The sequence below is a fragment of the Ochotona princeps genome, chromosome 6, assembly GCF_030435755.1.
Source record: "Ochotona princeps isolate mOchPri1 chromosome 6, mOchPri1.hap1, whole genome shotgun sequence".
Classification (NCBI taxonomy): domain Eukaryota; kingdom Metazoa; phylum Chordata; class Mammalia; order Lagomorpha; family Ochotonidae; genus Ochotona; species Ochotona princeps.
The window spans coordinates 6,579,552-6,597,825 of record NC_080837.1 but is presented as its reverse complement, the minus strand read 5'-3'; the positions used below and the strand labels follow the sequence as shown (position 1 = coordinate 6,597,825).

The window sequence follows — 18,274 nt, the reverse complement described above, 5'->3', positions numbered from 1 at the left end:
GCCATCTACACTGTGACTAGTAGGTCCTGCAATAAAATGTCTTCAGTGCTGTGTTTTATATTCTAGGTTATGTGTGTCATCCTGAATCTCTTAGGGCTTGCAACAATTGGTAAAGTATAATTGTTTTAGAAAAATTTAACACTTGCTTGTTCCCTACTGTTGGATTCGCCGAATTTCAGGGAAGGAGTAACTGTGCCAAGTATGTAAAGGGAATCTGGATGGCCTTTGTCTCGGGGAGTCATAGTCACGGGCTTCCCTTCCCTTCCCCATGCAGCAGACAGACCTGGAGTTAGGGCTGCGGAAAAAGATAGGCATGGAGGAAATGAGAAAGGGCCCTTTTTGGACTCTGCTTGGCATGGAAACTGAAATGAGGGTCATCTCGGCCCTTGTTAAGGTGGAGTGATGTGGGTTTGTGCCCCTCATTAGTGCTACGGTGGTTTCACAACCTGAGGGGGGCCCCACCAGAATTCTGCCATGCTTTCTAGGTTTGATTGGAGACAAACTCCGCCCTTCTTTAATTTCAAATTCATTGAGTATTTTTAACTGAACTCACAACCTACTAGATTGGAAAAGATTATAATTGCCTTTGTTTTGTCATCTAGACTTCAACAAGAAGAAACACCCAGAGCCCAGACAACATGCCAGGCACCTCTAATGACTTCTACCAGGCACCTCTGATGACTTCTGCATTCTACCGGGGACCCTTAGACTGACCCCCAGAGGAGTACCTAACTGCTGCCCTTGAACTCCGTCCTCTGTCAGCAGGAAGCAGTTAAGAACGAACGACGTCCCTGTCCCCCTTAACAGCAGTTAAGGTCACTTCTTCTGGGGGGCAGAATGTAAGAGGAGTTAGACTGGGTAGTAGACAGTTAGGGTATTCTGGGTCCCCGCCATGTCTTGGATTCACCAGAGCACGTCTCTTCTCAGGGACAAGGGTGACATTGGAGTATCAGTTCCCCACCTGAAGCATCTCTGGCCATTGTGTAAGAGGGCCTCAAGCTGATCTCCTTATCATTGAAAAGAGGACTGGACTTGGTCTTTCTTTAGTAAGGAGGCCTGTGTGCGGCTCTTAAAGAGAAACACTGTTTTTTTAGGAGAAGCAGGGATGATTTGAATCCTGGTTTAACCAGTCCCTGTGGTTATTAATGCTTTTAATTTTTGGACCCCTTATTCTCAATCGTTTAGTAGCTTTTATTAGAGAAATAATTAGTGCGGTGCATGTTCTTATGTTATGACAACAGTATCAGTCTATCAGCCCCAATGATGTGGATACTGAAATCCCATGATTGGGATTTAGTTACAAGAAAAAAAAGGGGGGAATGAAAAGGGACATTTAGGATTGAAATGACAGAAGAATTTAATTTGCTTTTTACTTTCTGTATTCTGCTTGCGGTAAAAGGACAGTGAAGGGCAGTGAAACATTTCATGATAGAGCCTGGGGGCCTGAGAGATAAGGGGCACCTGCAACTAGCCTCCGCCCCTAATGGCACGGCCCCCTCCCTGTTTATGTTTAGGATTCCCCCTCCCTGTTTATGTTTAGGATTCCCCTTCTCTGTTTATGTTTAGGGTTCCCCTCCCTGTTTATGCTTATGGTTCCCCTTCCCTGTTCATGGTTATGGTTTTATGGTTTTATGATTTTCAACTCAGTTTAGCCTTTAAAAAGGATGCTATACCATGACTCGGGGTCGATGCCTAGCTTCCTGCATGAGGAACTGGCCTCGGCCCCAGCGCGCTGGTAACCAAATAAAACCTCTTGCTGTTGCATCCTTCGGCTGGTGTGTGCTGTTTCACCGAGCGACCTCACGTCCCGTTCAGAAGGCCGAGTTTGGCCTCGGTCTTAACAGGGACAGATGCCTATGCCCCATCTCTCCCGACGGCTCCACCTCAGGAGCATACTCCCTTGATTAAACGCAAGAAGGGAGGCTCCACTTATGGTTCAATGGAAAGTGTTCGTCCTGAGGATAATGTAAAGTGTTGCAAAAATGAGCAGGAGGATTTAACAGATGAGGAGGAAGGTCTTTTGAAACCAGAAATATCTAGATCAAGAGTTGAGGATTGTGAGGAAGAACAAAATGTTGAATTACATGAGATATGGCTTCCTGCTGTGGATGATAAGCCTCCAAGGTATTCTACTAAGCCTTGTGAGCCTCTTCCAGCTAGTTTTGCTAAACCTTGTGAGCCTTTTCCAGCTAGACCAGACCCAGCAAAGATCAGTTTTAGGGGTGCTATGCAGCAGGCACATAAGGAAGGCGATTTTTTCTGTTTTCCTGTTATCTACGAATGGGATGAACCTGAATGGGAACCACTGCCTTATAAGCTTATTAAAGAACTAAAGCACGCTGTCTCTGACTACGGGCCAAACTCCCCGTACACGATGACTATGGTGGAGGGACTAGCAGCAAAGTGGATGACTCCTTATGATTGGTTTCAGACTGTCAAGGCTTGCCTCACAGGAGGAGACTTCCTTGTGTGGAAAATGGAGTATGAGGAACTAGCTAAGGCAGAAGTAAAGTCTCAGGGATCTGTGAGGTGTGGCAAACCTTCTTTTACCTTAGACATGCTTTTAGGACAGGGCACTCATCTTGGCGTTTCAGAACAACTTACTCTGCCTAAGGAGACTCTACAGCTTATCTCCTCCATGGCAATAGGAGCATGGAAACGCCTGCCTTCTCCAGATCAAAAGTCTTCAGGTTTTATAAATATTAAACAGAAGCCTGAGGAGCCTTTTGAAGATTGTGTAGCTCGACTCACAGAAGTGGTGAGCCGGACAGTAATTAACAGTACAGCTACAGATCTTATAGTTCAACAGTTAGCTTTTGAAAATGCTACTCCAACTTGCCAAACGTTAATTCAGCCAGTGAGAAGGAAAGGAAAGTTGTCAGACTATGTTCGAGCTTGTGCTGAGGTAACTCCATCTTACGTTCAAGGGTTAACTATTGCTGCAGCTCTTCAAGGTCAAACTGCGATTCAGATTTTAAAGAACATAAGAGGCAATCAAAGACGTAAAAAAAGAAACAACTGCTATTCTTGTGGTGGAGTAGGGCATTTTAGCCACAGTTGTCCTGCCAGAAACTCATCTCAAAATTTCGAACAGGAAGAAACTTATAGGGACATTGCTAGACCCAATTTAAATATTCCTCGCACTGTCTGTCCACGGTGTGAGAAGGGATTTCATTGGCAGAAGGCTTGTCAGTCTAAATTCCACAAGAATGGAACAGTTCTATTGCCTCGCAGTCGATCTAAATTGAGTAATCAGTCTGTACAGGGTCAGAAGCAGGGAAACGGGAGGGCCCAGTCCTGGGCCCCCCAAGTAATAGGGTCATGTATGGATATTGTCTCTGAAAGGTACAAAACTAAAATGTTGAGTGCTACCTCAAGCAATGGGTTAAAGCAAAATAGATTTAAATGTCATAATTGTGGCAAATTGGGACATACGTGGAAGGATTGTAGGAAATCAAATGCCGAAAAATCTGGTGACCAAGTTATGGGTTATCTGAAGGCCTATGGTAACATTCAGAGTTTCAGGCATCCTGCTCACCTTGCAGGGTTTCAAGCCAGTGCTATTCAAAAGCAAATGAATGCTAAGAGTTTTAACTGTGGGAAACCCAGCCACCTTCCAAAAGAATGCCGAACAGCATCTCTTTTAGCTCAAAAATGTGGCACCTATGTTGCTAAGGATCATTGGGCAAAAAGTATGTAAATGTAAATCTAAAATTGATCCTGATGGCCAGCGCCTATGGTCAGGAAACTCCTGGCTGGGCCAGTCTTGGGCCTTGAACAATCAGAGGTTTAAGACAGCATTATCTTACCCAAGCTGTGCCTGTAGAAGAGTAACAGACTTAAAACCTGATATTGACTGGATATGCTAATTAAAAATTGGTATCTTCCTTGGCAATTATTTACTACCTACTGTTCATATCCCAACTGGATGCTTGTGGCAACAAGGTCTTTAGAGTAGCTCCATCTCTTTTCATGTATAAAAAATTAATCTTATTGTGCTTTGAGCTCCACCTTAATTACAAAGAGATGTCATAAGAATAAGGAGCTTTTTTGGCAAAGATGTAAATATTCCTTATAGCTCTAAACAGCTTACATTTTTTAATATCCAAGGTTGAGATAAGACAAATAGCACTCTTAACCCTTGTAGATTCAATTTCAAACCAGTTAGCTGAAAATCCTCTCTTACATTTTGTTAAAAGTCATTTGGTTATATTTCAAAAGATTCGTTTCTTAACTCCTTTGTTTTTAACCTTTTTTGTTTCCTTAACCTGCTTCTTTAGTCTTTACAGATAGTCATATAACAACAGCTTCCTTAATCATAGATTTTGAAAACGTCCTTACAGGCCAATGGGAAGGACATGGTTTCCTCGTAACTTTTGGAGGAGGGAATGCTTTCTTTTTCCACAGAGCGTGGACTTGCTGACTAGGGCTCTAGATCTTATCCAATTTACATTTCCACCCTCCTGCCGTTTCGCAGCAGCAAGTATCCTCTACAGAAGTTCTTCCTCCTGCCCAGCAACTTCAGGGTTAAATTCTCTTCTCCTCAGCAGGTACGCTCACTCCTGACCCCCTCCTGCTTCTCTTTGTCCCACAGGTGTAGTTTCTCCAGGACGCTTTACCTTTTTTTTCCTTTGTGAAGCCTCCTACCTCCAACCCTTTTTAACCAAGAGAAGAGTGATAGGAGGTAAACTAAACTGGGTCCCCAGAAGAACACCTAGCCTCTTGTACTTCATAAACAATGTTTTTTCATAATTAACATCTCTTTTTTAACTCTATTAAATTTTTATATTGAATTTTTGAATTTTATGAATGTAACTCTTAAGGTATTAAGACATTGCTTTGAAAGTGTAACATTTACACCAAATATAAACTGTAACTGAATATAAAAGTAACATTTAATTCACTGTTAAATTTTTTCCAGGTATGGGATGTACCCGTGCTTTTATCTGCTAGTTTTTAATTTAGATCTATAGTCTTTAAAATACTGTTTGCAGCATTTTCTAAAATATTCATCATTGATACATGGAATTAAAATCTGATCCTCTGACATAACAACAAAGTTTTAAAACCAAATATTATAACATCTTAATTATTTTTATATAATTAATGATCAAATTTTTCTAGTTAGCTCCAGTGAACTCCAGATCTGACCTTGCTGAAGCGTCTCAGAATATGATAAGATTTTATATTGAAGTAATCTTTGTGTTTTCTGCCTTTCAATATGCTCACATTGCTTAAGATTGATAAAAGTTATGTACTTATTTTATAGGTATTTAAAGAGATCACTTAATGCCAATAATTACGTCTAATCTATATTGCGTTATATAAAGATTCTGTTTCAACTAGATGTTATAGATCTTGACATCCTTGATATGCATTTTAAAAATTCAAAAATTTTATTTAATAGATGCAACTGAGTAAGCATTTGGATTGTATTAAAGATACTGCCAGATGCCAAGTGGGGCAAAATTTTGTCATATCAATATACTACTATAAAACAATTTTTTTTTTACAGAAGTTAATTCAAATTTCTGTATTTCCAAGAGTTCCAGGACAGGTAATGCTTAACAACAAAAAAGCCAGAAAAGGATAAATGTTTACGGTTTTATAAATATGTCTAGGCTGTTGACTGCTTATCTCTTAGGCTAATTTATATTGCTCAGATAACTAAAATCAGGGTCTTCAGTAATGACCAATTTTTTCCTCTCAGGGGTTTCAGTTCAGACTGAATTATCATTGTTGACTTTCACTTAGTAATTTTCTAATGGGTAATGCTATCACCAAGCTTGGTTTATAAAGGCGCCTTAGTTAATCCTAAATTTATCTGACATGATCTCTTGTGCACTTTGTAACATCTTGGAGGCCTCAGTCAGAGGGTAGTAGCCATCCTGAGTTCTAGAGCCTGACTCAGTAGTCTGGGGAGGCCACCGTGATGATTAACACGGCCCCACTGCCAGTCCTGGCTTCCTGGCTCGCAGGATTTGCACTGACCTCTGCCTATATACAGGTACCTCATCATCCAAATTTGCTTGTCTTGAGTACTCATCTGGGACTTGAGAGGACTGGATGCAACACAACTTCTTGAGTCAGGATATGAGAAGTCATGGCTTATTAGCTATTTAAAATTGAGTGAGTGTGGTGGCCACATATGTCTGTCTTGCTGTACGTCTTTTTGTTAAAATTGTTTGAAATTTTACTCTTATACTCCTCTATAGTTTAAAAAAAAAAAAAAGAGGGAGAATGTATATGTGTGCGTGTGTTTGTTTTATTGTTTGTCTTCAATGTTCCTTGAGATCAGATGAGAAATGAGTACATGATAGATCTTAGTTTTATGCCATTTTTTCCCAGCTAGTTGTTACAGAACAATTTTTAATTGCTATTATACATTACTGCATTTGCTAGTTGGGAAATACTATACTTTTAACTAAATCTTATAGGTTTTGTAACAAAAATTATTTAAAGAACAGATATACTTGTCTGATATATGTTTCCTAGCCATCTTGGTAAAATCTTTACTATAATCCATTTTCTATTCTATATTTGTAAACCATCTGAATAACCATGCAAATTTATTTTACTACAAACAACAGGGTAATTCTAACCAATTTATAATTTTAAATGTCTAAAGCTCTTAGATCATTGTTGAAGCTACTTTATTGTGCTAAGCTAATATTGTTTTTTGGCTCACTTAATTTAAATCTCAGACTATCATTGGAAATGTTTTTTAGTCAGCCATATGCCTTTGCTTAAGTTCACTTATGGCCAGGTTTCTCATGTTATACTCATTGCCTTTTTCAATGTGTTACTTGGGTATGTGCCTTTATTTTAAATTTATAGCAAACATTGGACCTTTGGGCAAATATTTTCTAAGGCTGTTTTTTGATGGTTTTCACCTGATATTGTTACTGAGAGTGATCTATATAATTATTTTTAATTATTTTAACTTTTCCTTCACTTCTCTTATACTTCCTCTCCAAAAATTCCAAAGGGCCTCTCAGAATATACAGTTAGATCTCCAGAGATTATATAGGTGTGGCTAACTTATGGACCTGAAGTCCCAAGGATTGCCTCTACAGCCCACTTTCCCAGAGGCCCAGAGGAAGAATAGCAAGCTAGGTACCAGGGTGCTATCTCTCCTTCTTGCCTCCCTGTGGCCATAACAATGGAAAGAGTTTCTCTAGCCTCCATGCTACGCTTGCTGGGATCCACAGACACTTCCACCCGGAACTGTTTTAAAGGCTGAGTCTGAAGATCAACACCTGCCATGAGGACACATCATGCGTACATCTGCTGACTACCTTCTACCATGGAAGACATCTCTGCACAGAACTCAAGCCACTTCCAAAAGGACTGTTGATAAGTGACATTTCTCCCTTACAGATGGAGCCTTAAGCTCCTTCCAGCTTTCCTGAAGATGGTTCTGTATACACTGTAATTTGTACTAGTGCATTGTTACCAACTGTCTTAATTGTTACTTGATGCCTGGTACTTTTGGTGTCTTGAGAAGGTCCTCATATGTAATGTTAGCTGTAAATTTGCCTGAACTATGGTATGATGCTGCTACTGTTTATACTTTGGAATTGTATTCAACAACTTTGTCCATGCTTTGTGGGTTATCTTTTGGTTTCACTGCATTTGTTACCCTTATTGGACCTCTTACAGTTGGTGCAATAGTTCATAGGAAAGTATTGATAAAGATTTAGGGGCTAAGATTAATGCATTAGAAGAGGCAGTGATTTATATTGGCAATGAAATTCAACACTTAAAAACCAGATTTGGTACCACTTGCCATAGTATTTATAAGTGGATCTGTGTCACTCCTCTTCCTTATAATGCCTCGCATATCACTTGGAGTGATGTTAAAACTCATCTCCAAGGTGTTTGGAATGACACATCTACCAGCCTTAGCATTCAGGAATTACATGTCCAGATTTCTGCCATCTCTCACTCTCACCTTCAGGCTCTCTCTGCGGGAGGCGTTACTAATCAATTCTTACAATCTCTTTCATCCTTTATTTCTGACAAGACCTTTCACTCGCTCTCTATAATTTAGGTATCGCACTAATTATTCTCCTTTTTGTATTATTTTTTGGCCCAGTCATCTTCAGCCGTTTGAGCTCCATGATTCAAGCTACTCGCAGAGAACTCCGCACTCTTCAACTTATTAATAAAAGAAAGGGGGAGATGCCGGGGGCCGTGTGATGGATGTAGGGAAACAGGAAGGTGTGAGAAACATTGCTTCCATTGCAGGCAAGGCCGCGAAGGAACTCCCCGTCGAGCAGGGCTCCGGCGGGACGTTGTTTTGATCACCTGAATGCAGCCCGCTTTCCATTGCCGGACACCGGACTTCCCCACTGAGTTTTCAGTGATCTGCCTAGGCACTGTCTGCCCCTGCGGAGTTAACACTTGATGTATGGTATCTGTGCGAGCTTGGAAGTTGATGTTACTGATATTCGCTTCTAGCATAAAGGTTTTTACCTACTGCTGCTACGGCTGCCACCATTGCTATGTTAATCAAAGGTGTCCCGTCCCCAGGCGCCAGGGACTTGTTTACAGCCTTTCCTCTCCCATTGACGATATGCTAATCAAGGGTGCTAACTTCCCAGGTATAGGGGAAACCCATTCTTTCCCTTCTCTGATCTTTGGATCTCGGCCTCCTGTTTCACATTTCCTCTCTTAGTTGATTCAAGAGGTATGAGCCTGCCTTAGGTGAGACAAATGGCAAAATTATCTTTAGCAACACCCATTTAATCATGACGTAAAAGGTCTGAGCCAGAGTTTAACTGATTCTGTATAAATAAAGCGGACGGCTTTATTGCCGTGTCCACTATCTTCAAGGAATTCTGGTGGTCCGTCTCTTTCTTTGCGCCGACTCCACGCACACTTCGCGGGTTTCGAACCTCGGCTGGAGCTGGACTCCGGCATCTAGCAGTATGTTATTTAACTTCATGGCATTGTAAATTTATATTTTTCTTCCTGTTGTTGATTTTGTATTATGACTTTTCATTTAAGGGGATGTATAGTAACTATGTAATGGAGACTATCATATCCAGATATGAGAATACGATGCAATACGCATCTCTACTTCCAGATCAGAGATGGATTCCCAATGAAACTGTTTACTATATCTTGACAATAGGATGTTGGACTCTCTGCCATTGTCCATGCCCACAATGATGGACACATGACTGTGTATGAAGAACTATATTTTATTAATGATATAGAGGAACTAGGTGGGTGGGAGGGAATTGGGGAGGAGATAAGGGAAATCGCAGGGCCTATGGAACTGTATTATAAAATGAGAAAAAAAAAAATCCTGGGTACTCAGATGTGGGATGTGTAAGCATCTTAGCTGGTAAGCTGAATGTGTCTTCCCAAGCCCACGTCTTTCTAAATTTTTAAAAATTGTTTATTTGATTATACACACACACACGTATATTATGTACATATTATATTATATACACACAAATATATATATTTGAAAGAGAGAGAATGAGAATGTTTTCCCCATCCATGGACTCACTCCAAAGTGTCTATAGCAGCTGGCTAGGCCCGAGGCCCCCCCGCCCCCCCCGAGTGGACAGGGACCCAGCGGCCCCAGCCCTCACTGCAATTCCAGGGTCTGCATCAGCGGAAGACAGGCCCAGGAGCCGGGGCAGGGGCCTCCACACAGGCTACCAGTGAGCGGTTTAACTAGCAGGTCAACTGCTCTCCTGCCACACACACCCCCATCTCACACACCCCCACTCACCTTTCAATTCCATTTTCCACAAACGTTCTGAAGTCCCCTCCTATAGGCCCCAGCATGTGGAATCTGGGTGACTTGGGCCACTCAGCTTCAGGACTCAGCCCCCTCCTGTGCAGCACCGGCTGGCTGCAGCCCCAGGCAGGGGGACTGCGAGGAGCCCAGGCTGTTTGCAAAGGACTGGGGTCTGTGCGGCTCCTCCGCCTCTTGGTCCCCCTCCCTCCACGCTTGCCTGGCCTGCGCAGGTGGGCGTAGGAACAGGCAGGCCTCAGCTGGAAGGACAGCTCAGCTCCACCCTCCCTGTCTCTGCCCAAGAGCTTAGGCCGAGCTCGGTTTCCAGGGCTAACACGTAACTTCCTGTGCAGCACAGAGAACCAGGGGGCTCTGGGAGGAGCCCCCTTGAGTGAGCGTCTTGTTCAGGCCCAGCCCCGGACCAAGGGGACAACAGAGACCCACAAGGCTAGGTGTCCCGAGGGGAAGACCCTGGGGAAGGAGGGAACTCACCCAGGCCTCCCAGCATGATGCCAATGGAGCTGAAGTTGGCGAACCCGCAGAGGGCGTATGTGGTGAGGGTCTCTGCTCTGACCTGAGGAGACAGGATGAGTAGGCGGAGTGCCTCTTGCTCTCCCGCCCTGCCCTGTCTTCCCCACATCTCACATATCCTTGTGCCTTCTTTTTTTGGAAGTTATTTTATTGGGATCGGCACTGTGGTGCAGCATGTTAAGCAACCACCTGTGAGACTGGTATCCCATGTGGGTGCTGGTTTGAGTCCTGGCTGTTCCACTTCTGATCCAGCTCCCTGCTGATGCACCTGGGAAAGCAGCGGAAGATGGTCCAACTGCTTGGGTCTATTTGGAGTCCTGGATGGAGCTTCTGGCTTCATCCTGGCCTAGCGCCAACCTTTGTGGAGATGAAAGCATTCTCTCTTTCTCTCTCTCTCTCATATTCTCTCTCTCTGTGTAAAGTGATAGAGACAGGAAGAGAGAAAAAGAGAGAGATCTTCCATTCACTGGCTCACTCCCCAAATGGCCACAATATTCAGAGCTGGGCCAGTCTGAAGCTGTCAGTCAAGAGCTTTGCTTCATCCAGCTCTCTCACGTGGCTACCGGGGCTCAAGCACTTGGGTGATTCCCTGTTGCTTTCCCAGGTTATTAGTAGGGATCTGGACTGAAAGTGGAGCTGCCAGGAGTTGAACCGGTGCCCATGTTAGATGATTGCACTGTGGGAAGAGGATTAGCTTACTATGCCACTGCAATTGTCCTGGGATGTTTTCGTTGCTTTTTGCTTTGATAAACTTTGCCTCATTATGTTTTGCCTGCCTCTCATAGTAGATAGAAGCCTCCTGGGCCCAACGCGGCGGCCTAGTGGCTAAAGTCCTCTCCCTGAACACATGTTGGGATCCCATATGGGCACCGGTTCTAATCCCAGCAGCTCCACTTCCCATCCAGCTCCCTGCTTGTGGCCTGGGAAAGCAGTCGAGGACGGCCCAAAGCCTTGGGACCCTGCACCCATGTGGGAGACTCGGAAAGAAGCTCCTGGCTTCGGATTGGCACAACACTGACCGCTGCGGTCACTTAGGGAGTGAATCATCGGGCGGAAGATCTTCCTCTCTGTCTCTCCTCCTCTCTGTATGTCTGACATTCCAATAAAAATGAATAAATCTTTCAAAAAAAAAAAAAGAAGCCTCCTGACAAGCGTCTAATGTAGAAGTCAAAGGATGTGGTTCAGAACTTGCATTCTTTTTTTTTTTTTCCTTTCCTCTTTTAACATTGGTTACTCAATACCATGTCAACTAATTCCGTAACGATATAAATTGTTACTGATGTAATGTCGGGGCTTTTAATTGATCAGGATGATACTCTGCCGGCTCTACCTTCAGACCAGAGATGATCTCCCCAAGAAACCGTTGAACTTATCTGGACAATAAGATGCTGGACTTTATGCTTGGTATATGCTTGCAATGAAAGAATCTCAACTGAATTTGAACTGTGGCAATGCAACAAGGTGGAGGAATCCACCATGGGGGGGGTTGGGGAGGGGTGGGGGGAATCCCAGTGCCTATAAAACTGTGTCACATAATGCAATGTAATCAATAAAATAAATTTCCTGGTGCCAAACAAACAAAACAAAACAAACAAACAAAAAAAGCCAGTTCTAATCCCGGCAGCTCCACTTCCCATCCAGCTCCCTTCCTGTGGCCTGGGAAAGCAGTCGAGGACTGCCCAAAGCCTTGGGACCCTGCATCTGCATTGGAGACCTGAAAGAAGCTCCTGGCTCCTGGCTTCGGATTGGCTCAGCTCTGGCCATTGCGGCCACTTGGGGAGTGAATCATCGGACGGAAGATCTTCCTCTCTGTCTCTCCTCCTCTCTGTGTTTCTGACTTTGTAATAAAAATAAATACATCTTTAAAAAAAAAACAACTTCTGTTGCCCTTAGTGATCTCAGCAAATAGTTGTTGAAGAACCAAAGTCCGAGCTAACAGACCCAGAAGAGCCATGGCGCTGGGACACTCCAAGGAGTGAGGACCTGGGGGAGGGTTCTTGTGGAAACTTGCACTGCTTCCTGTATGCCAACTTCTCTCTTAAAACTGCAGAGCAACATCATTGCCAGTTTAAAAAAGTAATTTGGAAGAAATTCATTCCCCTCCAAACTTCCCTGTTCCCTGAGACATGCAAATGAACCTTTGGGCTCCTGAAGACAGCTGAGCCTGTGTGTCCGTGTGTAGGCTGCCCATAGTCTGTGCAATAGGCCAACAGCAGGGTCAGCCACCACAGGGTACCCAGGCCCAGTGACTCAGTCCCATCTGGACAAGTTCCCCAGGAAGTGACGCAGGACAAGGGGTAGCCCCGGGTGCTTCAGCAGTGTGGCTGGGAGCCAAATGCCAGCCAGCAGGAGTCAGCACAACAGGGATGCTCAAGTCACAATGGTACATTCTTTTAAAAGTAGATGCAATCCACTGATGGGATAATAGTGACTATGTCCAGCCACAGAGGCAAGGAAGGCACCGACTGGCCCCAGGCCCCAGAATCAGGTCAGCTAGCACGCGGTCACTCACCGAGATCCACTGCTTCTGGGAGCCTATCCATTCGTCGACCCCTGCCAAGCGGCGCTGCTTGTACCTGGACAGCTCCTCGTAGGCCACGAACTCATTCAGGAATAGCTTGATGCCCAGCAGCTCCGCCACCACCGCGCAGTCCTCCCAGGCCACGCCCATCAGGAAGGCCACAGGCCGCAGCACATAGGAGCAGATGAGCTGCGGACACAGGAGGGGACCGGCGGTCTCCAGCATCACACCCCTCACCCTGGCCCTTCCCATCCCAGGGCCACCCCCTTACCACTAGCCCCGTGTGGATTCACACCTCAAAGCTGAGCCCCTGCACGTCCACCAGATGGCCGAGCCAGTTGAGTGTGGCATTGACAAAGGCCAGCACGGCCAGAAAGGCGACCAGGTTGGCGGCGATGTTGGACACGATCTTCACCGAGACCGCTGCCCCGCTGCTGGCGGCTTCCACGAGGTTCTGGGCTTCTCTGTATGTGGGCACCGAGAGCCAGCTGTCAGCACTGGCCGCTCCCTGCCTGCAGGCCCGGGAGGCAACTTGGACAGAGCACCCCCGACCCCCAGATTCTGCCCAAGACAGAAGCCATCAGCCACCTGGGACCTGTGGCTTTTGGCCTTTGACAGGAGGCTGGCACACACAGCCTTACATTCTAACTGCAAACAAAGCAAAGCAAAACAACCCTCACTATTTTTTTTATTATGACATGATTTGGATATGTGAGGAAACAATGCATTCCTGTAACCCTCTGGCTTCAAAACATTTGCAAAATATTGGAATTTTTCTTAAAAAAAATAAAAGGTTATTTGGGTTCAAAATAATTTTTGAGATCCTCCCAAAGTTTTTTTTTTTTTAAATTGCCCATTCTCTGTGAACTTTTTGAAGACCCTGTGCACAGATTTTAAAAGTATTTTGCACCAGCGTGAATGTACCCTTTTTGGTTTTTAATGGTTATGTAAGAGGAGCGCAGCCAGGGAGAGAGAACAGGTTCGCTCCCCAGGCCTAAGCTGGGAGTCAGACACCCAACAGTGGAGTTCAGGGGTTGGGAACCCCGGCATGCAGGCATCCCCTCCCAGGGCCTACACTGGCAGGAAGTGGGGGCAGGAGGCGGAGCAGGGATGAAGCAGGCCCTCAGACACAGACGTGGGTGTCCTGCCTGTGCTTTGGCCACCAGGTCCAACACCCAACCCCTAACCTCCGACCCCGCCATGCCCTTTTCCAAGACTTTGTCTGGAAGGAAGTACTATATGAGTGAAACACTATTTTCTTAAAAGCATGTATTTGGGGGTCAGCGCTGTTGTACAGCAAGTAAAGCCGCCTCCTGAAGTACCAGCATCCCATATGGGCGCCTATTTCATTTCTGGCGGCCCTGCTTCCCATCCAGCTCCCTGCTTGTGGCCTGGGAAAGCAGAAGAGGACGGCCCAAAGCCTTGGGCCCCTGCACCTGCGTGGGACACCTGAAAGAGGCTCCTAGCATTCGGCTTTGGTCTACCTCAGCCCTGGCTGTTGTAGCCATTTGGAGAGTGAACTAGTGGAAGGAAGATTTCTCTCTGTGTCTCCCTCTCTCACACTGTAACTACCTTCACATAAATAAAATAAATTTAAAAACAAAACCTGCTTGTTTCCAATTGTTTAGACAGCTCCTGCAGCATTCAAAATGCTGGGGCTGCCCGCGGTGCCCCTAACCACACAGGTGCCTGGCCAATATTGTCTCCTGTGGGCCCTGGTGGACCCCTCTGGGACAGGGCATGGGCCTGCGTGTGAGCCTCCATACATCTGCGCCCACCTCATCCCAAAGCTTCCCAAGGTTTCAGCACAGCCCTTGCTTCCTGCTGGCCGGAGCCTGGACATGAAGATGCAAGTTCTGGCAAGGGAGGCCCTGGCCTGGGCAGGGCTCCCTGGAAGGCAGTGGTGGGAGGAGACAGCCCTGCCCCCTGCTGTCTGCTCCACCTGCCCCTGCCCCATGCTCACCCAGTGCTCAGCTTCACGCCTGCCTCTCTCTTGAACTTGGACTCCTCCACCTCGGGGTAGACCAACTTGGACAGGGCCAGGGCACAGGGGGCAGCCATCACGGAGGCAGCGATCAGGGAGGATGCGTCAATCTGTGAGGGTGAAAGTGGAGGTGATGCAGGGGGCCCAGGGCAGCAGGCAGGCATGTGCCCTGACTGCCACCTGCCCCCCACCCTGGCTACCCTCGTCACATTCCGGCTGGCCTCATGGTTGACCACGGCTGCACCCATGCGTGTGGAGGCTCACAGCTTTGTCAGGAGGTGATTCCCACCAGGCCATCCCTGGGTCATGGGGGCCACTGTTGCTGCCTCCCCTCACAGACAGGGGCACTGTGGCCCAAAGGGTCATGGTGACTTTGTCCACGTTCATGCAGAGAAGGGGTGCCAAGGTGTCCTTGTGGCCCCCAACTCCAGGTCTTTCCTCCCTTCTAGGCGGTCTCCCCTTGACCACCAATCCCCAGGAGCGAAGTTCCAGAGGCTACGAGTTGGCATGGATATAAGAGGCGGCCCAGTTCAACCCCAGGGGAGGTGACAGTCAACAAGCATCAAAAAGGCAAATCTGGAATTAAAAGAGAAATTTAGGGGCTGGCGTTGTGATGTGGCAGATAAAAGTGCTGCCTGTAACCCCAACACCCCATATGAGTGCTGCTTCGAGTCCCAGCTGCTCCACTTCCCTTCCAGCTCCCTGTTGATACACCTGGGAAAGCAGCAGAGGATGGCTCAGGTCCTTGGGCCCCTGCACCCATGTGGGAGACCCAGAGCTCCTGGCTCCTGGCACTTCAGTTCTATCATTGAGGCCATTTGGGGAGTGAAGCAAAAGACTCAAGATCCCTCTCTTCCTCTTTCTCTAATTCTGTTCAAAAAAAAAAAAAAAAAAAACTTCAAGAAAAATCTGTAGTTTTAGGGGTGGGCATTTGGCTCTGCAGTTAAGGTGTCCGTCAGCCACATTGTTGTCTGGGTTTGAATCCTGATTCTGGCTCCTGACTCCGATTTCCTGCCAACAGGGACTTTGGGTGATAGTGGGGACCGGGTCCTGTCGCCCTCAAGGCAGACCTGGAATCAGCTGCAGGCTCTTGGCTGTGGTCTCAACCCAGTCTGAGACTATTGTGAACATCTGGGGAGTGGATGGGAACCCGTGTGAGTGTGTCCTCTCAAACAGATAAATACTTTAGAATTTTTCTTTACTGGGTAAGATCTATTTATCTTACTTGAAAGTCAGAGTTACAGAGAGTGGAGAAACAGAAAGAGACCTTTTATGCTGGGGTCCGTGCAGTAGGTGAGGATGACACGAAGGTGTGAAGAGACCAGCTCCCGTTCGGCAGGGCCAGGGGAGCGTCCAGCTGTTTGGCAGGGCCCGGGGAGCTTCCAGCTGTTTGGCAGGGCCAGGGGAGCTTCCAGCTGTTTGGCAGGACCCGGCGGATTTCTCTATGAGCACCTTGACACGGTCTCACCCCCTTTTTGCATGGACACTCAAGCACCCCACTAAGAACTCTGTAATCTATTGAGGCATTGTTGCTTGCCCCTGTGAGATGTAGCTGATGTGAGCTTGGGAGTTAATGTTATTAATATTCTGGTGAGTAGGCCTTTAACTGTGCACAGGAGTACAATTAAGCCCATGCCGTTTCTGGACACCTTATTGTGTGCCTGCCCATTGCCCCGGAATCTGGCCCAGACATGTAGCATGCCTTCTGGGAAATGGCTTGATAAGAATCTTACAAACTGGGGCCCAGCGGCGTGGCCTAGTGGCTAAAGTCCTCGCCTTGAACACGCCCCGGGATCCCATATGGGCGCCGGTTCTAATCCCAGCAGCTCCACTTCCCATCCAACTCTCAGCTTGTGGCCTGGGAAAGCAGTCGAGGGTGGCCCAAACCTTTGGGACCCTGTACCCGCATGGGAGACCCGGAAGAGGTTCCTGGTTCCCGGCATCGGATTGGCGCGTACCGGCCCGTTGCGGCTCACTTGGGGAGTGAATCATCGGACGGAAGATCTTCCTCTCTGTCTCTCCTCCTCTCTGTATATCCGGCTTTCCAATAACAATATATATATAAAAAAAAGAATCTTACAAACTAATGGAAGTGATGGGAGTATGTCTGAAACTTCTATGGCAAAAAACTATAGTTACTGTGACCCTCAGGGTTAGCCTGTCCTTGCAACTCTTTAGAGCATAGAAAATGTAGCTGTTTTAGCCGCTTTCATAATTTCTTAACTAGAGGAAATATAGGGTGATTTTATTAGCATCAAAGAGATATACTTTTGATTATAGTTTGATTGTTTATGAGGTTGTAGAGCCTGCAGTTATAGGGGGATTTAATGTTTGAAATTTCTTATCTTAGATCTTCATTTTTTTCCCCTTTTGATGTATTTCTCCCATTAAGTGATAGATAAGTTGTGAAAATAAAATGTAGTCGGAATGTTTTACTGATTAGTAGGCAAGCATCTGTGCTTTGGCCTTGGAGTTCTGGCTGTCACCTAATGGCTACTTCTGAAGAATGAATATCGCTTGCTTTTAAAAAACTGATTATAGTAACTTACAGAATTATCTTTAAGAGCACCTGCTTGATCATGAAGTAAAAATTAATTGAACATCTGTGTATGCTGGATTAGTTTTGAAGTTAAATATAGTAAAATCACACATTTGTGCAGAGGCTTGTGAGGTGTCTGAGTAAATAAAAAGGACAGCTTCTTCTTGAGCTGTTGCGAGAGGGCACCAGGTGACAGTGTCCATGTCTTTCTTTATTGCCGACTCCACGCACCCTTCCCGAGCTCCGAACTCGGCTGGAGCTAGTCTCCAGCATTTTCATAAGCTGGTTTATTCCTCAATCGGCTCGTCAAGCAACTGCAACGGCCAGAGCTAGACCTGTGTGAAGTCAGGAGCTGGGAGCTTCTTGCGGGTCTCCCACATGGGTGCAGAGTCACAAGGATTTAAGCCATCCTCCACTGCTTTCCCAGGTCATTAACAGTGAGGTGATTCAAATATGGAGCTGCCACATGGGATGTTGGCAGCTTTAACTACTACACTACAGTGTTGGTCTCTCTGAATTTATTTTCTTTCTGCATTTTTCCATTATGTCCATGACCATATAAGTCCTTTTATCAACAGAGATGCAAAACACACCTTTTGTCCTGCTTTTTATGCTGAGCTAAGTACAGTCCTTCCATCTTGAAGATGTAAAAAGCCAGGTTTGGGGCCTTCGTGCTTGGGCTAAGAGTGGAGGATGCAGGAAGGCCTGGAGCACACAGGTGGGCATCTCAGGAAAGCCAGGTCCCCTCCCAGGCCTGAGCACTGGCCCGTGTCCTTCCCCAGCCTGTGGGGGTAGAAGTAGAATTCTCCCTAGCATGGAGACGACACCTGTTCTGTAAATTTGAGTCCCAGTGGACAGCACACCCTGCATGTGTCACTTTCATGAACATTGTCTTTGGAGGCGCCGGCCTGGCCATAGCCCCAAATGCCACAGCGGGTGGCG

General features: G+C 46.0%; 1 protein-coding gene across 3 annotated transcripts in view; it reads right to left on the bottom strand.

Moving 5' to 3' along the window:
- Positions 1-18,274, bottom strand: part of SLC28A1 (solute carrier family 28 member 1) — a 53,332-nt gene that overhangs the window by 11,651 nt on the left and 23,407 nt on the right. For 2 of the 3 annotated variants that reach the window (XM_058665515.1, XM_058665516.1), the window contains 4 exons: positions 14,773-14,903; positions 13,105-13,273; positions 12,801-12,998; positions 10,250-10,331 (listed from right to left, as the gene is read on the bottom strand). In XM_058665515.1, the coding sequence (XP_058521498.1) occupies positions 10,250-10,331; positions 12,801-12,998; positions 13,105-13,273; positions 14,773-14,903 (580 nt within the window). The remainder of the gene's footprint in view (positions 1-10,249; positions 10,332-12,800; positions 12,999-13,104; positions 13,274-14,772; positions 14,904-18,274) is intronic. The other variant, XM_058665517.1, reaches the window with a different exon arrangement.